The 27,507-nt window shown below is 38.7% G+C and overlaps 1 protein-coding gene across 10 annotated transcripts in view; it reads left to right on the plus strand.

Moving 5' to 3' along the window:
* The window catches only part of SNAP91 (synaptosome associated protein 91), a 125,830-nt gene that overhangs the window by 20,951 nt on the left and 77,372 nt on the right, over positions 1 to 27,507 (plus strand). For all 10 annotated transcript variants that reach the window (XM_036318100.1, XM_036318099.1, XM_036318102.1 and 7 more), the window contains exons 3-7: positions 21,559 to 21,701; positions 22,364 to 22,439; positions 23,288 to 23,390; positions 25,040 to 25,133; positions 26,690 to 26,801. In XM_036318100.1, the coding sequence (XP_036173993.1) occupies positions 21,559 to 21,701; positions 22,364 to 22,439; positions 23,288 to 23,390; positions 25,040 to 25,133; positions 26,690 to 26,801 (528 nt within the window). The remainder of the gene's footprint in view (positions 1 to 21,558; positions 21,702 to 22,363; positions 22,440 to 23,287; positions 23,391 to 25,039; positions 25,134 to 26,689; positions 26,802 to 27,507) is intronic.

Consider the following 27,507-nt stretch of genomic DNA (forward strand, 5'->3'; position numbering starts at 1 on the left):
TTATGTATTTATTATAATTGCTAAAGTTGGCTATTAAAAGTGTGAAAAGGATAAACATTTGCCTTGTCTTGAGAGTACCATTTTTGAGTTAAATTTTTAATCTTAAAATCTCAAGAATTAATTATCAGTGGTAAGATCATTAGAGTTGATTCCTGGCCAGGTAGTTCAGTTGGTTAGAGTATTGTCCCATTGCACCAAGGTTGCAGGTTCCATCCTGGTCAGGGCACATAAAAGAAGCAACCAATGATTCAAAAATAAGTGGAACAACAAATCAATGTTTCTTTCTATCTCTCTCTCTCTCTCTCTCTCTCTTTTCCCCCTCCCTCCCTCCTTCCCTCCCTCCCCTACTCTCTCCCTCTCTACACCCTTCCTCCATCACTTTCTTCCTCCCTTCCTCTCTCTCTCTTTAAAATCAATTTTTAAAAAGATCGTTATTGGTTGCGGGCACATCCCCAGTAGAGGGTGTGCAGGAGGCAGCTGATCGATGTTTCTAACTCTCTATCCCTCTCCCTTCCTCTCTTTAAAAAATCAAGAAAATATATATTTTTTTAAAAAAGATCATTAGAGTTGAAATTCATAAGAAATGGAATATTAGCAATTTCTGCTAATCATGACTCATTAAATTTATTGTTGGCTATCCTATCTAATAATAGACAAACATGGTAATTAACCATACCTCCACTACACTTCCCATTGGCTAATCAGCAGGATATGCAAATTAACTGCCAACAAAGATGGCGGCTGGCAGCCACGCAGCTGAAGTGAGCAGGAGGCTTGCTTGCTCCAGTGATGGAGGAAGCCAAGGTTCCCCACCTGCCGCGGCCCAGCTCTGAGCTCCGGATGCAACAATGTTGCAATTATAGAAGCTAAACAAACCCCAGATACCTGCTTTCAGCCGGCAGTGGGCTCAGAGCTTAGAGCACCAGTGATGGCAACAGAGTTTCAATTATAGAAGCTAAACAAACCCAGATACTTGCTTTCAGCCAGCCGCAGCCTCAGAGCTGGAGCCGGCTCTCAGCTCCAGTGACAGCTATAGAAGGTAAATAAATCCCAGAATTAAAAAAAAAGAAAAAAAAAAAAGAGGTTGGGAGCTTCAGTCGCCCGCCAGCCTGAAAATGGCCCTCAGCCCCTCACCCAGACTGGCCAGGCACCCCAGTGGGGACCCCCACCCTCAAGGGGGTGTGACCAGCTGCAGACAGCCATTGGCCCCTCACCCAGGCTGGCCAGGCACCCCAGTAGGGACTCCCACCCTGATCCGGGACACCCTTCAGGGCAAAGCAGCCAGCCCCCTCCCGTGCACTAGGCCTCTATCCTATATAGTAAAAGGGTAATATGCAAACTGACCCTAACAGCAGAAAGACTGGAAATGACTGGTCACTATGACACACATTGACCACCAGGGGGCAGACGCTCAATGCAGGAGCTGCCCCCTAGTGGTCAGTGTGCTCCCACAGGGGGAGCTCTGCTCAGCCACAAGCCAGGCTGATGGCTGCCAGTACAGCGGTGGTGGTGGGAGCCTCTCCTGCCTCCTCAGCAGCACTAAGGATGTCTGACTGTAGCTTAGGTCTGCTCCCCGCTGGCAAGTGGACATCCCCCGAGGGCTGCTGGGCTGCCAGAGAGATGTCTGATTGCTGTCTTAGGCCCAATCCCCCAGGGAGCAGGCCTAAGCCAGCAAGTGGTCACCCCCGACGGGTCCCAGACTGCGAGAGGGCACAGGCCAGGCTGAGGGACCCCCTACCCCCGAGTGCACAAATTTTTGTGCACCGGGCCTCTAGTCTTATATAAAACTGTTATATTGTAGTTTACTTTTTCTACAATATAATGGTTTTTAGAAATATTAATGCATTTCCCCTGCTAATTTAATAATTATTTTTGGACTGTGGTTAATAGGGGAACCAAACTAATACTATGTATTTCATTTTTCTTATGGTGTATAGCAGAAGAGATAAAATTGAAGAGTGTTAGGATTTGAGATAGAAAAGCAGAATTTGTCAAAATTACAAAATTTAGTTTGCCCTGGCTGGTGTGGCTCAGTTGGTTGGGCTTTGTCCCAGGCCCTGGGAGGTTGCTGGTTGGGTTCTTGTCCAGGGTACCTGCCTGGGTTTTGGCTCAATCCCCAGTGGGGGTCATGCAGGAGGCCCCTGGTGAATGTTTTTCTCTCTCTCTCCCCCTCTCCCTTTCTAAAATCAATAAAACATATATTTTAAAAAACTGTTTCTCTTGAGCTAAAGATTCACTATTCTTGTTTCCAAACTTACTCCTATGAAAAGTACAACGAGTTTTGTACTGTCAGCCTTCTTTCCTTGGAGGTATATCAGTCAGTATAGATATAACCAACTAAACAAACCATGTTCAGTGTATCTGTTGCTTTAGCAGAGAGTTATTTTATTATTAATGTGTAACCGAGCTGAATTGTGTTTTCTTGGACTTACAGATCTTCTTTGAACAAGTGTTCCCTAACTAAGTTTGACATCTCAAAACATGTTCTCTCTTTTGAGTGACGCAGGAAAAGGAAGATAATGAGACCACAGGTCTCTTAAAAAGCTGTGCAAGGCAGAAGTACATTTGTCTTAAGTCACAATATTATTCATTTCTCAAGAAGAGATCTGTTCATCATAGATGTATTAGGAAGTGCTCCCTGGAAAAAATTTAAAATACTTAAATTAAGCTCTGTGTCCATAATCATTTGGAAAACACTTAGTATAGGATGCTCCCCTTTATCCTTAGGTTCAAGAAAACTTACCTGAGAGTATTTTTTATACTAATCATAAATACAAAGAAAATTTTAATTTTGTAGCAATAAGGTAGAGTAGAGGGAAATTGTTAAGATTAATAAAAACTTTTAAAATATAAAATGAAAATAAGGTAAATGATGAGAAATGGAAAGGAAGTAAAAGGGGAAAAAATGAAGACTATTATAGCAAACCACCTAAGACAAAATTTATAACCGGAAGAAAATGTGGAGAATTAAATGTCAAAATAGAATGTATAAAATAGAAAATACTAAAAGATGAGGTAACTCACCTGAAGAAATGGGAGATGTGGAAACCAGTATTTGGCATGGATTAATAGAAAATTAAAAATGTGCTTTTTTCCCTCCATAATTATGTCAAAGATGATTTATTTGATTGTTTTCTAAATTTCAGACCTCATTCTTTTCTTTTTTTAAAGTTACCTTTATTGTTGAAAGCATTGCAGATGTCCCCCTTTTCCCCATTGACCCCTTCTAGCCCACACCCACCCCATCCCAGGCCTTCACCACACTATAGTCTGTGTCTGTGGGTTATGCATATATGCATATAAATTATTTTCTTGACTATCTTCTCTCTTGGCCTTTGTACTTAGATTACAGAATGAAGGGAACACCATCACACTGAAATAAGTTATTTTTTTACCAGATTTAAAAAAGATTTATCCCAAAACTAGTGACCCAGTGCACAAAAATCATGCACATTAAAAGGGAATTAATTAGAGGAAATATTTTAATATTGCTTTTTGCCCTTTCTCTATAATAGAAGTGTCAGAGATGGAAGAAAATTAGTAAAATATATATGAAAATCTTCCTCCTGTTAGAGTCTGGGGAACGTCACGGAAACCAAAGTCAAGTCCCCACCCACCCACATGCACCTCGAAATCGTGCGAGACCCAGACCCGGCCGGCCCCACCCCATCAATCCCTGCCGGGTGGAGGGGCATGTCCTCAGGTTGCCTGGCCCGGTACCGGGGCAGGGTGTGTGGCCTGAGGTCCCCCAGCCCAAGCTGGAACAGGGGGCATGCCTTGAGGTCCCCGTCAAGCCCCACCAGGACCCCGGCCCAGTGCCCGGGTGGGGAGCGCAGCCTCAGGTCCCCCGGGCTGGGGCAGGGGGCACTCCTTGAGGTCTCCATCAAGCCCCACCAGGCGGGGGGCACAGCCTCAGGTCCCCTGCCCCAGCCCAGCACCACGCAGCCTCAAGTCCCTGCTGATTGCTCATTAAGGCTCTTTATGGTAACCTGGCCTCTGCTCTGGGCGCAGCCATCTTGTGTTATGGAATCCCTGCCTCTGCTGTGGGCACAGCCATCTTGACCATTATGGTGTGACGGTCAATTTGCATATTCCCTGTTTATTAGATAAGATTATTTGGAAGTTCCATTGTTAGCACTTGTTTTGTGTTTATATATTCTAGTAATTATAATTTTTTACCATTCTCTGGATGAGAAAAATGTATTGAGATTCTTTATTATTGCTCTATTCAACAAATGTTTATTGAGGACCAGAGACTATTCTGCTAGGTGTTGGCTTGAGAGCTCTTATGGTTTGATAATTTGGTATGAGTGCCAAATAGAAATTTTAATTTTCAAGGTTTTTATTGGATGACTAGAGGCCTGATGGATGAAATTCATGTAAGAGTAGGCCTTCCTTCCCCCAGCTGCTGGCACAGGCTTCCCTGTGGCATCTGGAACCCGGGCTTCCCTTGCAGCTTCGACTTCATCCTGAAAGATGCCCAGAAGGATGTCCGGTCTAATTAGCATATTACACTTTTATTATTATAGATTGTTTGAAAGCTGTGTCATGTAGTTTCATAGGCTTGTTTTAAAGAACTCAATATAAATAAAAGTAAAGGGATGGCAGACAGTGTTGTGACCATGATAGCTCCTCTGCCAGCAAGCTGTTTTGGCCTACCCCCAGCCGCCCTTTCTCTGGGTGGTCCTAGATCAGTGATGGCGAACCTTTTGAGCTCGGCGTGTCAGCATTTTGAAAAACCCTAACTTAACTCTGGTGCCGTGTCACATATAGAAATTTTTTGATATTTGAAATCATAGTAAAACAAAGATGTATATTTTTGATATTTATTTTATATATTTAAATGCCATTTAACAAAGAAAAATCAACCAAAAAAATGAGTTTGCGTGTCACCTCTGACACGCGTGTCATAGGTTCGCCATCACTGGCCTAGATGGTTTAGTCCCTAATGTTGCAGATGGGATGGAAGAGGGTGTTTGTTCTAAGCTCCGCCCCGAGCCACGACGAGTGGCAACATCTGGTGCTGAAAGGTCTTGAAGAACAGGTACCTTTGCTAATTCAGAGAAACACTTGATTTCATCAGGGGCTAAGTTAAGCAGAGGGTCTTCCATGAACCTATGGCCTCAGGAGATTCTATGAGAAAATAGAGATAAGACACAGCAGCCTAGATGGAGAGCCAATAGGATAGACATGTAAACAAGCCAATAATAATACACCATTATAAGTGATACAGTGATGGTGTGCCTGGTGTATTCTGGAAATGGCCAGTTTTGCCTGGGAGGAGTCAGGAAAGGCTTTTCTGAAGTGGAGATGTTTGGCTAGATATTGGGGGAGACAGATATTTTCCAGACAAAGAAGCATGGTTTGCATGGCATAGTGTGTAGGGAAAAGAAAAGAGAGGTAGGGTGGGCTGTGTTGTTAAGAATCATGCAGGTGAGGCCTAGTTTTATTTTATAAAGCAGCAAGGAGCCAATGCAGAGTTGTTGTTTATTATATTTTTTACTGATTTCAGAGAGGAAAGGAGAAAGAGAGAGAGAGAGAGAGAGAGAGAGAGAGAGAGAGAGAGAGAGAGAGAGAAACATCAATGATGAGAGAGAATCATTGATTGGCTGCCTCTTACACACCCCCTACTGGGATTGAGCCCACAACCCGGGCATGTGTCCTTGACCAGAATGGAACCTGGGACCCTTCAGTCTGCAAGCCGATGCTCTATCCACTGAGCCAAATCGGCTAGGGCACCAATGCAGGGTTTTTAACAAGAGAGTTTCATTATCACATTTGTTTTTCAAGAATATACATCTGGTTATGTGGGAAATGGCTACCCTAGGGAGAATGTAGATTAGATAGAGATACTGGAGAGTCAAGTGATAATGGGGGCCTGCAGAAGGAAATTACAAGGGGATAAAAACGCCGAGGCTAAATTTGAAAGGGTTGTATATGAAGGGTAAAAGGGGCGATTGCAGATCACCGTAGCCTAAGATGTTAAGCTGGACAAACCATGGAGGCAAATTTCATGAGTTTGAAAACATTTTTAGAATCTTACACTCAACACATCCAAGGCTGAACTCTTTATCTTCCCCTCAAAGCTGTGTTTTTATATCATGTCAGACATCTGAATCTCAGTTGATAGCAATTTTATCCATCCAGTGGCTTAAATCATTAATGTCATTCTTGACTCCTTTCTTTCTCTCCTACCCCAAATGCAGCCAGCCGGGAAAACCTGTTGGTCCTACCTATCTGTAAAACACAGGTAGATCCAACCACTTGTCACCACGTCCCACCTCCACTGACACCATTCATTCCCAGCCAACAGCATCCCTACCAGGATGACTGCAATTGCTGCCTAATTTTGCTCCGGTCCTTCCCCCACCCCCAACAATGTGTTCTCAACATGAAGCTAGAGTGATCCTTGTAAATATAATGCCAATCATGGCACTATTATGCTTAAAAACTCCATATCACTCACCCAATAAGCTAACGGCCTAATAATGGTCTTCAAGGCCTTAAAGGGTCTGGCCTCTGCCTGCTCCACTTCGCTGGGCTTCAGATACCCTAACTTCTTACTGTTTCTGAGCAAGTCAGGCAAGCAACCACCTGGGCACCAACGGTTCCCTCTGCCTCAAATGCCCTTTCCCCCAGTATCTGTATGGATAAGTGAAATGGTCTCGGCCTAAGATGGGCTTATATAACAGAAGGAGAAAAAGAAATACGTATAGAAAGAAAATGTTATCTATCATATTATTAATTGTATTTAGGTTCTTTGGTGCATTATGATCTAGGTGTGGTTTAGACGTCCTAACCACAGTTACAGTTTAGCTGAATGTCAGGTGAACATCACAAACATATGACTCATTTAGGATATTATTTCCTGAAGGGCATGGAATAATTTTGTTATTTTTTTAAAACAATGTTTTTCAATATCATGGTATTAGGTAAGAACAACTAAATCCATATGATAAACATGGTCATTTAAAGTACATGTTCATTTTACCTCAAATCCCCCTCACTCTGCCTACATTACTAGAGCTAGCTCATCAAACCCAGCATGAGCTCAGCAAGCTGTGGAGTTAACAGCTAGCTTCAGTGAGGTGTGAGAATACCAGGCTAACTGAAGTTGAACCAGTCATGTTAAATCATGTATCATGTCCATTTTTCAGTACCAAAACTTGATACACTTGACCTTTATAAAAAACTTAAGAGTTCATATAAAAACTGTTATCCAAGAAATGCAAGACCTAGTGAACAGAACATACTCTTAAAGCAAGGCACTAAAAACACTCAAATGGACTTTTGTGCCCATCAACAAAAAGGATATTATTGTTAATTAGCAAAACTTTGTAGTTATCAACACACTGGTAAGAATGGCTTTAGTTATTTCTAATAAGCTCTATAGAAATTGGCTTTCATCTCATCCTTTCTTAGTCTTACGCCCATGTAAAACAGCACTAAAGAAAAGTGTGATGAAGCTCTACTAATTGAAATTAGAATTGGTAAATGTAATGTCAGCCACTGAATCATTCTATTAATCGTAATGGATGTGGCCATTGTCCTAAAGGATGTTTAGGCTCTCATATATTACACTTAAAATTCAACTAGACTATTAAAGCACTGGATAATATAAAAGTAAAATATGTCAGTGATTTTATCTCTATATAATGGTCTGGGTCCTAAATTTAAGTAATTTATTTGCTGAATGAGTCACCAAAGACCCACTAGCCACAGTTTAAAGCACAAAGCTTTGTCAGAGCTTTGAACAAAAGAAACTCTTCAATATTTAAATTCTGATGAACTCACTACATGCTACCACTTATTGTCAAATACCTCTGTGGGAGTAACTCTTAAACAACTAAATGGTAACTTTCATTATGTGTCATATAAATATGACCAACTTATTCCAAGGAATACTTGATATAGTAAAAATAGTACTTAATTAAGTAGGCAACTCACACCTGAGAGACTTCATCTAGTTTTGTCTGTTTTGCAGGCTTGGTATAGCAAAGAACCCAAGTGAAAGGTGTAAGAAAAAAATCAGTGTGGACTCTAGGATATGGCTGGAATCAGGCAGCTGAGATAAAGGCACAGTACATTCCATGACTGTCCAGCTGCACAGAAAATGGGAACTAGAGAGTGTCCATTGCTCTTGGGCAGGTTGGCAGTCACTACTGACTCCAGAGCAGATTCAGTAGTGTGGTGGTGGTGGTGGTGGGGGGGGGCGTTATTGTCATTTTGTAGAGATTCCTAGAGGTTCTTTTTCTTTCTGAGATGGCTAGCAATCTTTGTGATATTTTATGAATCTTTTGTGGACTTTTGTATATACCAAGATCCATTGATTTTCTTTATCTTGGAAATCTAAATAAGTGGAAGGAAAGAGCTGAAGAGAAACATAGGAAATAGACATCTCTTTCTTTAGACTGCAGGGTCTTAGCAAAGCTATGAGGCTGTGGATTATCCCACAGCACCTGGAAAGGTGGAAGACCTCCTTGGAAACAGTGACTACTCTCGGTAAAAATGAAAATGCATCAATTGGTTGCCTCCCCAACTGGGGATCAAACTGCAACCTGGGCATGTGCCCTGACCAGGAAACAAACCAGCGACCTTTTTTAAAAAAATATATTTGATTGCTTTTTTTAAAGAGAGGCAGGAAGAGGGATAGAGAGTTAGAAACATCGATCAGCTGCCTCCTGCACACTCCCTACTGGGTATGTGCCCACAACCAAGGTACGTGCCCTTGGCCAGAATCGAACCTGGGACCCTTGAGTCCACAGGCCGATGCTCTATCCACTGAACCAAACTGGTTAGGGTGAACCAGCGACCTTTTGGTGCACACCAGACATCACTCAATCAACTTGAGCCACACCGGCCAGGGCTGAACACTGGAACTTTGTAAATATTAAAAATCGTTTTCCTCTACAATAGTCTAATAAGTATTTAAATTCTCCAGCTAACTCACCAGAGCCTGTATTAACCGTAATGTACCTAGAGCATATGACTGAACTATTAATCATTGTTATAATGTTGTTAAGGTCTGGATGAGTTCCATTCCGAAACATCAGTAAGAGCTTTTCCTCCTGGCCCCTGCACTACGGTGGAACTAGGAACTTGATTATTTTTTCCACCTGCTGGATAGGAGAGTGTAGTGTGGGGTAGGCTGGTGGAGGTTCTCAGCGGTGCAGAGCTTGCGGAAAAAGAAGTGATAGGGAGGGGGCCTGGGTCCTCCGGGGTTGACTTCCTGATTTACCGCTCTGCTGCTGCCAACTGTAATATCTGAATTTCTGAGTATTCTTCATTTTTCCCCTGCACTTATTCATCAGTAAATGGAGTCTCAGAAACTTCTCTTCAATGTCTCTAAAACATTTTCAGTTCTTTGTTTTATTTTTTTAAGAATTAAGGATATATATATGTATACATATATATCTATATGATATATATATGAAGGAGAGAGGTTTATATAATCTTTTCATTTCATTTAATTCTTTTTCTCCCTTTTACTAGGTAAGGTTCATATTTGTGTGTTTGTATATGTAGTGTATATGGTGTGTGTATGTGTGTGTGTATGGTGTATATGGTTCATGTGTGTGGATAGATAGATAGATAGATATATAGATAGATAGGCAGGCAGATAGGTAGATTAGTATTATGAACTAAAGGTGTGTTCCTGGGTATTCCAGAAAGAAAATGAACTTGGGTCTTTTGGATATTTCCTTCTAGGAAGTTCTGTAGAAAGTCCTGAAGTATGAAAACAAGAAGACTTTGGGTAAGGCCAATGAGATGGAATAATGCTGGTGTTGCCAAGGATTCTTGCCTAGGGGAAGAGCAGGAGTAGAAGGAAGATAAGATCCAGCCCTGGACTAGCTTTGGGAGATATCTTAGAGATGAGGCTGTAGAAACAGCAAAGGAGAAAAGTCCTGAATTCTGCTACAGGAGTTGCCACTTAGGGGTATGATTTATTTTTAGGAAACATAAGTTTCACATATGTGGGTAGGGAGCTTGATTGGAACAGAACACTGCTGCCTTGCTCCTGCTGCTTGAGTCCTAACTGTGAAGTATTGCTTCTTTTCCTGGTTCTAGAGCACTCCAAAAGGAAGTGTTGGGTATAAAGAGCGGGCTGAAGATGAAATGGCTGCTCTTTTCTGAGGGCAGTAGGCAGTGATGGGCTCTGGTTAGAGCCTGAGGATCTTAGATTAGATATTTCAAAAGACATGCATGTTTGATCAGTGTTGGATATGGCACACTTCCTAACATGGCAAGTTCTTTTCCAGGGACTCCAAAAGTACTGTTTTGAGCTCATTTAAATTTAAATCCCTTAAACGTATTTTCAGTCCAAGGCTCTGTCAATAAGCACACACACACACACACACACACACACACACCAAAAAACACCCACAAAACTTAAGGCCATCATGGAAACAGGACATGGGTGACTTTACCTGACACACTTGCAGACTAGACGTAGGCAGTTGGTCATCGTGTGGCAGTAGCAGGAAATCAGAAACCCAGGCTGCAATATCTTCTACAATCTCCTTGGCAACGAAGTCGGCAAAGGCTGCCCTCCCAGTGGTTCCTGCCAGCTTGGAGGACTGGCTTGAGATTCTTTGTGGATTGTGCAGAACACCATGATCTTCTGTTTCAGTGGTCTGTTACAAATGTCTACCTCTATAATACTCTACATTTTTAATATATTTTTTAGTTTATTGGGGTAACACTGGCAAACAAAATTATGTAGGTTTCAGGTGCACAGTTCTACAATACATTATCTGTACACTGAATTGGGTATTCACCACCCCAACTCAAGTCTCTTTCCATCACCACATATCCCTCCTATACCCTCCTCTGTCTCCCCTCATCCCTCAGCAATGACCACACTGTTTACTGTGTCCTTAAGTTCTTCTTTTTTGCTCAGTCCCTCCACCCCCCCTCCACCCCACATACCCAGTTCTGCTCACATCTGTTCCTTACAGCACAGAGTTCTTTTGAGAACCCCATTTTGATTGTTAAGAAAACCATTGGAAGAGGATGAACTATAAGAGCAATGTAGTATTATGGCCAATGGACAGATGTGATTACCTCACGAATGAAGACGCTGTGCTGAAGAAATCCAGTGATTTGCCTAACAGTTATGTTGTTAATGCCAAGAACCAGCTGTGTACAGATCCTAAAAGGCAAAAAGTAAACTTTTAATTTTTGTCCTAATAATTGTCTACCACCCTGGAATCAACTGAGGATGCAATGTTTGGCACATGGACTGCGTCCTCACTTCCTCCCCCCAATCCCAAGCAATAGTGGGACACGCCCTGGGTCCAGTTGTGCAGGCAGGTGGCTGGGCACTTGTGCTGGCTCCGTGAAGCGCCATAAGTCGTGATGCTGCATTCGGGGAGCATCATGTTCAGTCTATCCTATACCCCAATTGCTCAGAGGAATCGTGGCAGCTTATAATGTTCATTTTGAAAAGTTGCTGTTGCCTGCATCTCAAACTGGCCCATGTTTAGAGCACTTTGAAAGTATAGTTTGCCATGATGCTTAAATGTTGACATAACTCTGAGGACATCATTGTAGGTGTTTCAGACAATAGAGGTACCTTTATCCCCCTAACTTCACTCCCCCATTTAGTTCATGCTCCATATAGCCACGATAGTAATTCTTCATAATATAAGTTGGGTTACATCCTTTCCCTGACCAAAACCCTCAAACAACATCCCATTGCATTTCCATGAAATACCAAGTCCTTCCTGGCTGTAATGCATTGCTACTGGTTTGGTCCATTCTCTTTCTGCCACTTTCTCCCTTGCTGTTCTCCAGAAACATTGGCTTTCTTGCTGTTTCTTTAACCTTTCAGGCACGTTCTCACCTCAGGACCTTTGCATTTGCTGTTTGCTCTCCATGAAACATTCCTTCCAAAGATGACTGAATGACTGGCTTCCTCAATGCCTTTAGGACTCGTAACTATCATTTCCTGGGGAGGCCTTTTCTGATCACTCTATCTGAAATAGTACCCACTATTACTTTGTACTCCCTTACTTTATTTCTTATCACAGTGCTTATCTCTGCCTGACGTTGTATCTCTAGTTGTTTGTGCCCTCCATTAGGAAGTATGATCTATGAAAGGCAGATATCTCTTTTGCTCACTAAGGTATCTCCAGCTGATAGAACGGGGTCTGACACATGATAAGCATTCAGAAAATATTTGTTAATGAATGAATTAACTGAATTAATTAACATAGTATGCCAAGTCTTTTGATATAGGTAGCCAAAGGGTAGATCTAATTATAATTGTGTATCTACCCCTATTAATATATACTACTATATTATATATATACTAGAGGCCTGGTGCATGGGATTCTTGGCGGGGCGTGGCCTGCAGGGATCGCCTGCTGTGGGAGCATTGCTCATCACAGTCAGCCAAGCAGCACTCCCACTGTGGGAGCGCACTGATGACCAGGGGGCATCTGCTGCATTGAGTGTCTGCCCCCTAGTGCTCAGTGCACATCATAGTGACTGGTCCACTGGTCCTTCTGGTCATTATGTTGTTCGGTCACTGAGCTTTTATTATATAGGATAGGATAGTATAACATATATCCATATGTATTTTAGATAAATACATGGTAGATAGGTAGAAAGAAAGAAAAAAAGAAGATGTTTAATGCAACCAATCTAGCACAGAGCCTGATACACTATAAGGGGTGGATATAGTGTATCAGGCTCTGTGCTAGTACTTTGATAGCCTTCCCTTATAATGTATCAGGCTCTAGATTCTTTGCTTCCCTTACCCACTTTAATAAAACAGCTGTCACATAGGTGCTATTATTATCCTCACCATAGTAATACAGAAATGGAGATTAAGAGGGACAACTTTGCTCAAGATCAGACAATTATTAAGTAATAGATTGTAATTAAACTGGGTCTGGTCTGGCTGCAAAGCCTTAACTGAATGACCTGTCTATGCTGTACATATACTGCATCTCCTAATTTTGAATCTGCCATAATTATATGGGGGAACAAATAAGGGGGCTTGGAGGGCATATATTTTTACAAAGGACTACAGAGTATTTACAAAATATACATATTTGTATTGAAGATGAAAGAAGTTACCTAAATAATTTAGAAACTAGATTATATTCCATTTTGCATGTAGTAATATAAAAATACAAATAAAGTTTTTATCCAGCTGTATTGACTAAGGCAGTGGTCGGCAAACTGTGGCTCGTGAGCCACATGAGGCTCTTTGACCCCCTGAGTGTGGCTCTTCCACAAAATACCACATGTGGGCGTGCATGTACAGTGCAATTGAAACTTCGTGGCCCATTCGCAGAAGTCGATATTTTGTGGAAGAGCCACACTCAAGGGGCCAAAGAACCGCATGTGGCTCGTGAGCCACAGTTTGCTGACTACTGGACTAGGGTAAGTGAAAAATTTTAAAGCTCACAGTTTGTACGTTTAAATTTAAAGAATAATTTATTTTAAGAAAGATACTGTTGTTAAATTCTGCAAATGCTATTTATCATATTGGGCGCATTTATAAACTTCTCCCCTTTATGTCTGTAAACTCTCAGGCAGGTGTCCATTCTTTTATTTCCCACTCCATTCATCTGTGTTATCTACAGTTAACAGTTGAGGGTCATCACTTCTTGCTCTTGCTGTTCCACCCTGGTCTCATTTATGTAGCTCTTAGCCCTTCCCCTTTAGGCATCTCTCCCACCTAAACCCTCACTAAGTCATTTCATTTTACATGTCCAGACCTGCCTAGACTTGCCACAGTTCTCCCGAGAGTCTCACATAGTCGTGGGGAAAAAGTAGGTGATCACAAATGTGAGAGCTATTTAGGTTTGTTGGTATTTTCTTGTTTTAGTGAACAATTATTTACAACTCCTAAAAGTTAAAGTTGTCATCCCACTTATATCTCTTTATTAGAGTCTCTTATTTTGATGATGATATCTTGCCTTAGATAGCTTTTGTAACATATTTTCAGTTGCTTAAAGCCAAAAAGGAGAGACTTATCCTTTGTGGAAAGATGGAGTAGCAGGTTCTGTATTTATCTTCCTTCCTGAAACAACTGAGAAACTGCACAAAGTTTATCAAATAACTTTTAAATATATTGGACATCAGGCAGTAGAGGACCATGATCCTTGAGAGATGGAAAACAAACTAGGTGAATTCTAGGATTGTCCCAACTTACTGCCATGAGAGAGTTTCCAGGCCATAGCAAAGGGTGGATGGAGGACCCAGCTGGATCCTAATGGTCTCCTGAATTGTGGAGATGGAGAGGGTCCTTTGAAAAGACAGATAAAATTGAAAGGCCTTTTCCTAGACCAATCAGAAAAAAATGAAAGAAGAGATAAATGATCAATATCAGGTAATTATGAGAGAAGAGACATCACTACTGATTCTACAGAAGGACAAAAAGGGAATACTGCTAACAACTTGATGCCAATAAATTCTCAACTTGTATGAAAAGGACAAACTTGTGGAAAGGCACAAACTACCAAGGCTCATTCAGAAATACATAAAATAATCTGAGTAACCCTATATCAATTAAATAAATTGAATTTATTATTGAATTTATTATTGAATTTATTGTGATGTTTTTTAAAGGCAGTCTAACATAGAAAACTCTCCAGGTCCAGATGACTTCATTAGTAAGTTGTACCAAACATTTAAAAAAGAGGTAATAATGCCCTAGCTGGTTTGGCTCAGTGAATAGAGCATTGTCCTGTGGACTGAAAGGTCCCAGGTTCGATTCCAGTCAAGGGCACATGCCCTGGTTGTGGGCTCAATTCCCAGTAGGGAGTGTGCAGGAGGCAGCCGATAAATGAGTCTCTCTCATCATTTATGTTTCTATCTCTCTCTCTCCCTCTTCCTTCCTCTCTGAAATCAATAAAAATATATTTTAAAAAAAGAGGTAATACTAAATCTATACAAACTCTCCCAAAACTTCTCAACTTATTCTATGAGGCCAGTGTTACACTGATCCCCAAACCAGATGAAGACATTGTAAGAAAAGAAAAATAATAGACCAATATCCTTCACATAAAATTTTTAAAAAATTTTATCAAATCAAATGTAATAACAGATAAAACATCATGACCAATGGGGTTTATCCCAAGAATGCAAGGTTGAAAATTAATTAATGTAATTCACCATAATAACAGACATTATAAAAGGAAACTATATGATCATCTCAATAAATGCAGAAAATACATTTGACAAAATACTATATCCATTCATGCTAAAAGCTCTCAGCAAACTAGGACTAGAAGGGCACTTTCCCAGCCCAACATAAAACAATAGAACATCTATGAAAAACTTTTAGCTCACATCACACTTACTAGTGAAAGATGAATGCTTTCCTCTTAAGATCAGAAAAGACAGGGATGTCCTCTCTCACCATTTTTATTCAAATTACAGAAGATTCTAGCCAGTGCCGTAAATAAAAAACACACAAAACAAAACAAAAGTATCAAGATTGCAAGTAAAACTGACTTTGTCACAAATAACATGATCATCTATGAAGAAAATATGATGGAATCTACCAAAAAGAACTCAATTAGTTTAGCAAAGTTGCAGGCTACAAAGTCAAAATATAAAAATAAGTTTTATTTCTCAAAATTGGCAGTGAACATTTAGAAGTTTAAATGAAAATAATACCATTCAGGAAATAATAAAAGAATATGAAATACTTTGAGAATGTATCTGGCAAAATATACCTAACACTGAAATACTAAAAATAGCCTTTTTGACCTATAATTGACAGAAAAAAAACTGGACATACATAAAGTATACTATTTGGTAAGTTTTAATAAACATATGCACTCATCAAACTATCAGCAAAATCTAAAAACATTGCTAAGACAAGTTAAAGCAGATCTAAATGAGAGACAGACTGTGAACATGGATGGGAAGACTCAATGTTGTTAAGATTCCAGTTCACCCCAAATTCATATAGAGATTCAACATAATCTCCATCAAAATCCCGGCAGACATTTTTTTAAGTTGACAAATTCAGTTTAAAACTCATATGAAAATACAAAGGTTCTAAAAGAGCCAAACTAACTTTGAAAAGAAACAAAGTTGGAGGGCTAACACTACCCAATTTCAAGAATTATTATAAATTTACATTCATCCAGGTAGCATGGTATCGGGGTAAAGATAGACAAATAGATCAATCAAAATAACAGAATCCTGAAATAGACCCAAAGTTATGTGGTCAATTAATTTTTGACAAAGGTTCAAAGGCAATTCAGTAGGAAAAGGATAGTTTTTTTCAACCAATGATGCTGGGACAACTTGATATTACAATCCAAAAAGGACCATATATTCATACCTCAGACCATTTATAAAAACTAACAATATATTATAGATCTAACTTTACAACCATAACATTTTTAAACTTCTAGAAGCATAGGAGAAAATGTTTGTGACTTTGACTTAATTTCTTACGTGACAATCCATAAAAGAAAAACTTGATAAATAGGACCTTCTAATTAAAAACTTCTGTTCTCTGAAAGCCACTGTTGAGAGAATGAAAAGGGAAGTCACAGACTTGGAGAAAATATTTACAAATCATGTATCTCCTAGAGTATTTGATTCAGAATCACGAAATAATAAGAAACAATCAATAAATATGGGTAAAGAATGTATGCCAATGACAAACTAATGAAAAGCGTATGGAAATAATCTCTAACATTATTAGTCATCAGGGAAATGCAAAGAAAAACCACCAGGAGATACCCTGTCACACCTGTTAGAATGGGAACAATGAAACAACAGCAAAAACTGGACTGCTCATACCCTGCTGGTGAGAATGTACTAGTAACATGATACAACGTTGGAAGTAGTTTGGCAGTTACTTAAATATTTACTTTCAAATAACTTAAATATTCCACTCAGCTATTACTCAAAGGAAAATGAAAGCATATGTTCATACAAATACTTGTACACAAATATTCATAGCAGTTTTACATGTAAAAACCAAAAACTGCAGCCTCTCCAAATGTCCATTAGTAGGTGAGTGGACACAGAGTTTTGGTATGTCCATATGATGAGCACACTTCACCAATAAAAAGGAATAAACTATTGATACATGAAACAACAAGTCTCAAAATAATTATGTTGAGTGAAAGAAGCTAGACTTGTCCAGTGTGCCCCAAAATATGATTCGCTTTATAGAAAATTTGGAAAACAAAAACTAATGTAAAGTGGCTGACAGCAAATTGGTGATTGTTAAGGGACACAGGGATGGAGACGGGGAAAGGTAAGAAGGAGGAATTATAAAAAAGCTTGAGGAAACCTTTAGGAGGTGATGGATATGTTCATTGTCTAGATTTTGCTGATAGTTTAATGGTGCATATGTTTGTAAAAACCTACCAAATAGTATATTTTAAATATGTGCTGGGTTTTTTTGTATGTCAATTATATTTCAAAAAAGCTATTTTTAAAACTACTCAAAAGATACCGTATCTGTCTCCCAAAATTCAATTAAGACTTTCAATTCTAAGAATTTCAAATATGACAGATATTTCACATTTAGATTCTCACAATTTTCAATAATATTTTTGCATGTTTATGTCCATACTTTGTTTTGTGGAATTATTTGAAATTCTTTAAATGAAAACCCTTATTTGGTGGGGAAGTAAAGCAAGAGAAAATCATATAAACTACTGATGAGCATATATTTGGTGCAATTACTGTGTAAAAGCATTTTGTAAAGTTAAATATATGCATGCCCTACAACCTAGCAATTCCCTTTTTAGGCATATACCAAGAAAAGCAGCTCTCAAGCTGTTTGTTCTCAGGGCTTTTTAGTACTCTTAAATTATTGAGGAATTCGAAGTTTTTGTTTATGTGATTTATGTCTTTAGATAATTACTGTATTCGACATCAAAACAAAAAGTCTTTAAATATTTTTCTTTTTAAAATAACAATAAGAAACCAATTGATGTTAGCACAAAAAATACTTTTAGAGAAAAATAATTATTTTCTATAACAAGGACTGTAGTGAGAAGAGTGGTATGTTTGGTTTTATGTCTTTTCACATCTCTTTAATATCCTGTTCAAAAGAAGATGGTTGCTCATATCTGTTTCTGTATACAGGTTGTTGGAATATATTGTTTTGGTTGAAATATATGAGGAAAATCTGGCCTCACACAGATATCCAATTAGAAAAGAGAGAACCTTTTTAAAAGCCTTTTCAGGACATTCTTGATACTACACCACAACTCTCTAAGTGGTGGTTTCTTAAATTTAAATTGTAATGTTGAATCTGAAACCATGTCAGTGAACATTTATACTGTTACATTAAAATCTATTGGTCATATTAGATCTCCAACAGCTATTTCAAATATATCATGTCCAAAATCTATACTAATAAAAGGGTAATATGCTAATTAGGCCGGGTTGACTGGATATCTTCCAGATGTCCAACTTCCTTCCAGACAAAACCATGGTGGCGGGGGCTGAGGCAGAGGCGGTTAGGGGTGATCAGGCCAGCAAGGGAGCAAGCAGTTAGGGGCGATCAGGCTGGTGAGGGAGCAAGAAGTTAGGGGTGAGATAAGGCTGGTGCAGGGGAGCAAGCAGTTAGGGGCGAGATCAGGACAGCACAAGGTGCAAGCAGTTAGGGGCACAATCAAGCTGGCATGGGGGAGCAAGCTGTTAGGGGGCAATCAGGCAGGCAGGTGAGTGGTTAGGAGCCAGTGGTCCTGGATTGTGAGAGGGATCCCAGATTGGAGAGGGTGCAGGCCGGGCTGAGGGACACTTATTCCCTCCCCCGCCACACTACCCGTGCACACATTTCATGTACCGGGCCTCTAGTAGTTCATAACTTCTTTGAAACAACTCTCTTTCAATTTCAGTGAAAAGCATTACCTGGACCTCAAACCAGAAACCTGGACTTGTTCAGGGTTTCTTTTCCTTTTGCCTCTTCATATCCATTTACGCACTTGCAAATCCTGTCAGTTGTACCTCATAAATATCTTTCTGTTCCCCATTCATTATCTCCTCCGATTTCCACTACTAGTTTAGTTTAAGCTCACCTCATCTGACTTTCAACTGGGCTTTTTAACTTGCCACTTTCATGTCTTTTAGTGTCTCCAGGCAAAGATGATTATTCCTCGTCCTGTGCCTCTGCTTACCTTGCAGATAGCATTTAGTGGTTGCTGAATAACGTGGTTGACTCTAAAAGTGAAATCTTATTGGTACTTTTCCAAGAGTCCCCTTAGTCCATAGGGTGAAATCCAAACTCTTTAATGTCCTGTGTGAGATCCCTCACGGGCCATTCCCTTGCTCTTAACTTTCTCCCCACCACCTGCCCACACCTAGCCCTGAGACCCCCACATTTGTCAAAGGACACAGCACCTCTTACGGCTCCACACTTTGCAAACTTGCTAAAAATGTACTTCTCATTCCTGTCGCAGGTCATAACTGAGTTTAGGGTCCTTTCCATGGAATCCTTCCTAAAATCTCACTGTATTTTCATAATGCAGTATATGTGTAACAGTATTTACAAACATTTATTTGGGGCACCTACTTTGTTCAGACCACTTGCAATTCTTCTAATAGCCCTGAAAAGTAGTAATTATTACCCCAATTTAAAAGATGAGGACCTGAGTCAAAGGGATATTAATTTGCCAAAGAGTCACACACCTGGACAGGGGCTGAGCCGGGCTCTGGCTTGGGACTCCTTCTACTATTATGTTGTCTCTCTTTACTCATCTCTTAGAGGGGTTTCTCTATTATCTGACCATGCTTTTGTCTCCTCTGATCAGCAGTGCATTTCTATATTCCCTTAGCCCAGTTCAGTAAATAAAGGAATAGAAGAATTTATGACTGGAACAGAATTTCAATTAATCCTATGATATTGTCTCAGAAAACAATGTGATAGCATAGTGATTTTTCTTTTTCAAAGAACTCCTTATATTTGGGGCTAAAGTGTAGCTTTTATACATTTTGCTCCGCAGATGTTTACTGTGCATTGTGTTCTGTGAAGTGCTGCACAGGAAACAAGACATCGGTATGACTGTTTCCCTCTTCCAGGAGCTTTGGTATGGCAGGAACTTAGGACAGTGACACATCTAATCTGAACACCCAGCAAGAACAAAGCGCCTCAAGTTTTAAAACAGAGAGAGATCACATGGGGCTACATTTAAAAGGGACCAGGAAAGATTTCTTGAAGGATGAATAGAATTCCAATAAAGGAATGTTGAGGGAAGGGCGTTAAGGGGACAGGGATGATGAATGGAATTTAAAATAAAGTCAGAAATAAGCCTGGTTTGGTCCACTTGTAACTCAGAACAGTTATCAATACCCTTTAAGAAATTAATAGCTATTTCAGTGATGGAGTATCAACTTTTTAAAACCTTATTTATAATAAAATAGAGAAGTGCATAAAACAAATACATAGCTTAATGATTACTGAGTGTGTATTTTGAGTAAAGAAAAGCATGGGTTTGCCTCTGTGTTGGTTGCATGGGATTACCTAGGAAATGGGAATCACATGCAGTTCTCTGAATGGTGGGTGTGGCATGCAAAAGAAGTCTAAGGTGTTGTTGCCTCTTAATTTCTCACTGCCCAGGTGTGGCTTAGATTTATTTTGTAAGCCTGTGATCTTGGGTTGCCTCTGCTAGCTTTTTGACAATACTCACCATGTTTTCTGAATGCTGGGAAGCCCCTCTTGGCCACTGTAAAAAAAAATTTTCCCCTGAGATAGACCTGGAATCATACTGATAATATGTAGGATAGTGAATGTATTATAAAGTTTTACTCCCTTAGGAACTAGAGTCAAATTATAGTAATTTAATGCATGCATGATGTTCTTTGAAAGCTTGGATGGGCGTAGTAAACTTCTTTCCTTTTACTATTGCTCTCATTCTGACACTTATGTGACAAATATATTTATAACATCCATCAAAATTAAAATCCAAGTGAAATATGCTTTTAGCTATTGTGTTTCAAAAAATACATTTATGTTATTGACTTCAAATGATGCCTAGAGTAAGTGTCCACATGTTTGAGACAATTATGCTTGGAGGGATAACCAAGATGACTAATTGCCAGAACCGGTTTGGCTCAGTGGATAGAGCGTCGGCCTGCGGACTGAAGGGTCCCAGGTTCGATTCCGGTCAAGGGCATGTACCTTGGTTGCGGGCACATCCCCAGTAAGGGGCGTGCAGGAGGCAGCTGATCGATGTCTCTCTCTCATCGATGTTTCTGGCTCTCTATCCCTCTCCCTTCCTCTCTGTAAAAAATCAATAAAATGTATTAAAAAAAAAAAAAAAAGATGACTAATATGAGGCTTAGCTTTCCTGCGGTTTGTACTTTTAAAAAATGACATTGGTAATAGAAAACATATAAAATTTAGAAGACGATTCAATAGAAAAAAACTAAGCTTAAGAAAAAACACATAAATGTATGTGTAAAAATAATACAGTTTAACTTTTAAAAAATTTATTAACTATTTTCAAAGCAATTTTGAATTCATTTTAGTGAACAGGTTTAAACGTTTAACATTTGAAATGAATTTTTGTATTTAATGACTAATATAATTGACTGATATCTTCTATATGTTCATAGATTTGATCCAGGCTACCAATGAGACCAATGTTAATATTCCGCAGATGGCCGACACGCTCTTTGAACGAGCAACAAACAGTAGCTGGGTGGTTGTATTTAAAGCTTTAGTCACAACACATCATCTCATGGTGCATGGAAATGAGGTAAACTAAGTAAACTTGCCTATTTTTGGTGGGGGAATGAGGCTGTTGAGGAAGAGTATGATGATGACTTAAGGCCCTTTGGGCTTTCACTCATTAGGAGAAAAAGAAGAGGAAATCTTGGTTCATATTCTTCTAGAGTACAATTTTAATCTATTTTGCTATTTTTCAAAAAGCAGATGTGGTTAGACATTTTATTAGAGCTATCTAAGTATTCAGTATTACTGGTATCTAAGTGTATTTACCATGTCAATGTATTAGTGGGCAAATATGTTAGGGAAAAGGAACAATAAAATTATTTTTTCCCATAGGAAGTATTTCTTTGTGCCTTTAAGTGAAAATTGCTTTCATAAACATATTTAATTTTGGAAAAAATTAATAATATAAAAATTTCCCACTTTGTATAGGATGCATAGAGAATCTTATTAAGTTATAGTGTTTCCAATATATATAGAAATGAAAGATCATACAATTTAGTTCTAACTCAGTAAGTATTATTCAGGCTTTTTCCCCCTTCAGAGAAAGTCAGGAGACTAGGAAGATTTATAACGAAGTAAAGGAAAAGAGTGACAATTTGTAAAAATAAAAATTCCCTTTAATATCAGAAATTATTTAAAAGTATAATTTGAGAACATTGGTGTTTGATTCTAATTTTTGTTTTTCAGAGATTTATTCAGTATTTGGCTTCTAGAAATACACTATTCAATCTCAGCAATTTTTTGGACAAAAGTGGATCCCATGGTGAGAATATTTATGGTGTTTTTGCTAATGTTTATTGTGTCTAATTATTTTTATTTTCGAAATGAAGTTATTAATACAAAATCATTATAACTGTGTGTTTAAGAAAAAATGAAAAGTATTGGGTGTACATACATTTTTTGATAGCTCAATTGATGTTTCTTTCTTTTCACATTTAACCCAAAGTATATGTACACTTTGAATGAATAATTATGGGACACCCTGACTATAGGTAGTTTATAATAGTTTTTAAATATCTCATTGTTAAAAGAACTCAGCATGTAAATTATGTAGATTTTATTTTTGTCTTTCTAGTGTTTACCTTAAATAGTAACAGTGGTTTTGCTAGACCCACAGTTGTTTGTTTATAATGGTGCAAGAAGCAGTGAAATGAAAGGTACTTTCCCAATTTAAAAAACAGGCAACAGTCCTGAAGGAGTGTTCTTTATAACGGAATAGAACTCAAATGGCATGCATCTGTTCATTCATCATATTTGCTGGTTGCTATTACATATAAGGCAGGCACACCAAGCAAGTGGAGAGTTCTCAGAGAGTTGCACTTATTAAGTCTAAAACAGGCTGTTATTTGAAACAGTGAACAAAACTGCAAGGAAAAATCAGAGTAGACATTCTGATCAAGGATGATAGCATAGCTGAACTGAATAGTCTTGGAATGTCTCATGGCAAAGCAATTTTGCCTGCAGTAGTATTTTAAATGAGGCTTGTCTGATACACTTATTGACCTCACCCTAGAATTATTTACATTGGAGAGTTAAAAGGAATTGGTACTAAACAAAGCACAATTGAAGGTATTTTATTAATTAGTTTTATTTCCTCTGCTCCTTCCCCAGGTTATGATATGTCTACCTTCATAAGGCGCTATAGTAGATATTTAAATGAAAAGGCTTTCTCTTACAGACAGATGGCATTTGATTTTGCCAGGGTGAAGAAAGGGTATGTTGTTTCTTTCTCCTATTTATTTGAGCAGAAAAAGTTTTTGAAGCATACTTAATTTCTTTTAATTAAGCTTAAATGCCAATTAATTTTGATTATGAAGGCCCTGTTTACAAATGCTTGAAAAGGAAACTCAATAATATTATAGAAGTTAACCTTGAGGTTGTAATATACTTTATATATCATGCATAAAATCTGACATGATGCTCTGGTATACCATTTTGTTTGTTAAAATCAATTCAAAATTCTTAAACATATATATGTATATCTTTAATTTTAAATGGAGAGAATTTAAACAAAGTTTATTTAAAAGAGCAGTGACTGAAGTTGACAATAATTATTTCAATGTGTTTTGATTGAGGTTAAACTGAACTGTGTACACGGTGGAGATCTCTTTTTGAGAGGTAATGCCGTCCTGGTATTATAAACACACACACACACCATAATTGAATTAAATATTAGTACTAACCGTTGATTAAGAAAGCTTCATTGAAACGGAAACATATTTTAATTCTTAATTAACATTTATTTCCTTCTAAATAGATGTTTGAGTTTAATCCGAAATGTTCAGTCAAAAATTTGTGTAAATCTTGTGATTTTTTTCTAACTTGAAAAAAATGACAAGGCATTGTAGGTTTAATATTTTAGTTTCAGGGATTCACACTAAAAGATTTAACTCTGTTCTTCTCATAGCTTGCCCAGCCCTAGCTTTGAACTTTTAAAATCATGGTGATGAACAATAATAAGCTTGCCTATTCAAAATAAGTTTCTTGTGGGTAGACATTTTATAAAATGAAGATTCTTACCTCAACTCCTTCTTATTAGAGAAGATTCTAGTCCATGCACCTTCCTCTGACTGCTAACATGGCCCTGGGCAATCATTGTTGATGTTCTCACATGGGTTGTGGCCTCCCCACCACAAGTCCACACCTTCTCAGAAACTTCTGTACCCTTTTATGCACATCAGGGCACTTTGGGATACTTTTCCTACCATCGAAGTGAGAAAGACCTTGAAAATTGCCATCATCGGCCTGTTCACATCACATTTTTTCACCCATTGCAGTACTGCCACTGCTTGACCATGCCTGGATACAGGGGCTCCCTAAGCGGTGGGTCCAGGGTTCATTGCCTGCTCTGAGGCACCCTCCGGCACTAACCTCTGCTTTCATTCTGTGTGGCTAAACACTTATCTCTTTTAGGCCAAATTGTGCCTATCAGCATGCATTTTTCTTCACTGATGGTTCATAGTATAACATCTGGACTCCCAGGCCTACAGGTTTTGAAACTTCCATGGCATGTTTTCTCTCTCAGAAACAAACAAACTGGCATTTAGGAAACTTATATTTTGAATACTATTATCTAGGTTAAATATTTAAAAGAATCCATTTAGAAATTCAACGGACTTCTAAATATCCAGACCACATGGCTCTCTTCCTTTGTTGCCTGTGTGGTTGAAGAATGAGAATGGATAAAAGGAAGTAATACAGAGAGCGGGGTCAACTACAACCTCTTCATGTCTCAAAATCACCCCACATGATTAACAAGGAAATGGGAGGAGGGGGGAGAAATAGCTTGGAACAATGTGTGTGGTCTTGAATTTTTCATGTACAAGAAAGTTTTATCTTTTTCTCTTTTTAAAAAAATTGTAGGGCGGATGGTGTAATGAGAACAATGGTTCCAGAAAAGCTACTAAAGAGTATGCCAATTCTGCAGGGACAAATCGATGCACTGCTTGAATTTGATGTATGTATCTCACTGGCAGATGTTTCTTACACGGTTGATATTGTCTTTCATTTGAAGGTGGGCTACAGGTAAAGCTGGAAGCAGATTTAGATCTCCCTCATTTACATTAGATAAGCCCTTAGTTGAAGCTGTTAACACGGTGGAGATGATGGTGCAGATTGTCCCAGCAGTTTTCCAGGTATTTACTAAGTCATGGAAAAATGTGAGTGATGCAGTCTTGGAACCCCAGGTTTGGAGGAGGATGCACATTTCCTGTTGTCTTTGACAGAATGTAGTGCAAAATGTACCTGCAGGCAGCTGACTCAGCCCGCTGTTAGAAGCCACTTTATACAGACCATTTAAATGACACCATCCACCAAAGAGAATTATTATTTTTGTTTTTGTCCTGGTCCTTCTTCCTGGCTGGTCTCTACTAGTAAAACCATACCTGTGTGTTGGCTGTGGTAAGATTATATAGAACTAAACATACACACATATGAACACAAATAAAATTGGAGAAATCTGGATAAGATTTGTGGATTGTATCAATACTAATATCCTGGCTGTGATATTATACTATAGTTTTGCGATGTTACCATTGGGAGACACTGGGTGAATGGTACCTGGGAATCTCTATTTTTTACAACTGCATATGGATTTATAGTTATTTCAAAATAAAAAGTTTAATTAAATAAACATTTAATTCATGAAAATAAAGTATCCTGACATGTAGTAAGATTTTTAACTCACATTGCTAGCTTTTCCTTCCTTTGGTGGTTGTTTAAAACTATTTTCCTCAGATATTAATAATTTAAAATTTCTGTTACAACGATATGGTTTACTTTACAATTGCATCCTAGTCGCAGCACCCAACTCCTGCGACATTTCAGTGAAAACAGCAAACTATCTCGTTTTTGATAGGTTTTGTAGTAAGGACTTAGCTAGGCATTTATGGAATTGCTTATCTTTTCCTCTTTTTGTACATTTATTTTTCTTTGCTTTTCTTCCCTTCAGTAATACTGTCCTAAAGGAGAAAAGTCATAAAGAGTGAAAAAACAAAGAAACAGAGCTTGTGAATGAGGATTCGGGAATGAGGAGAAATTATTCTTCTTTGTTTTGGTGGTTAGAGTATTTGGTGGATGCGTAAAAGCTATGATTCTCTAGATTTATTTTAGGGGTTGCTGATAAGGTATCTATTTCCCAAGCTGTGCCTCCTCGCTGAGTTACTGCAGGCCCTTACACAGAGATCATTACATAGGGGAGGTGGAAGAATGTAATAAAACATAGTAAAAGCAACAGAAGACCAGATGTTCAAAAGGTGGATATGATCCATCTATGGATTACTGATCAAATAGAGTGTATGTATGTCTTATAATTGATAGGACTAACTTCATTGACTTAAAGCAAGAAAAATGCAATCCATCTTTTGATATTGGCAGGGTTACAAAGAGAATTACACAACATTTGTAAAATAGGGATGAATTTCTTAGTAATCATTTGAGATACTTCAATGTGCTCTGAGAAAAATTGTTATTTGATGATACGATTTAACATATTAACTTCTCATTTTCTTCTAGGTGCATCCAAATGAGCTAACAAATGGTGTCATAAATGCTGCATTTATGCTTCTTTTCAAAGATCTTATCAAACTTTTTGCTTGCTACAATGATGGTGTTATTAACCTACTTGGTAAGTAGACTACTGAATGATGTTTGAGTAAAGACTGGATCAGACGCAAAGATTTGCATACCACAGACTTCATACATGAAAATCTAAATATACCATTCATTCTGGTCACATTTCCCTGTGTATTCTTACACCTGAGGATTCAGCTCAGGGAACAGGAAGTAGTCTAGATGTTTTAGGCAGGAAGGGATTCCATACAGGGATTTTGGTGCTTATAAAATTTCAGAATGACTGAGGGAGTAGGTTCTAAGCTTTGCCTCTCAAAATAAGTCCCATAACGATAAATAACTGCTCCATTCTGCTAATAACTCCCTGTGATGCCACCCCTGGCGATGTGCAGGAAACAAGCAGCCACTGCCACCTCAGTCGGTAGAATAGTGAGAGGAGCCACTCTAGCTCCTAGGACCTTATACCTATGTAGTGATCAGTGGTTCAGAGTGTACACTAGAATCCCCAGCTTATTAAGGTATATTCCTAGAGTAGGTTAGGAATGGATTCTTCTTCAGGCCATCCCATCATTATGTAAGGCCAGCCACTTCTGGATGGATGGGATTCATGTTAAGACTGATGGATTCTGTGGAGTCTGTTGTCTCATTTCGTGTGCAATAAAAATAGAGACAGTGTTGTGTGAGATATAGTGATGGTGAGTAATTCCACAGATGGAGGTATTGGCAGAGCAATATGGACAGAGATGATAGATCCATGTACA

This window comes from Myotis myotis, unplaced genomic scaffold (assembly GCF_014108235.1).
Source record: "Myotis myotis isolate mMyoMyo1 unplaced genomic scaffold, mMyoMyo1.p scaffold_m19_p_7, whole genome shotgun sequence".
In the NCBI taxonomy this organism is placed as follows: domain Eukaryota; kingdom Metazoa; phylum Chordata; class Mammalia; order Chiroptera; family Vespertilionidae; genus Myotis; species Myotis myotis.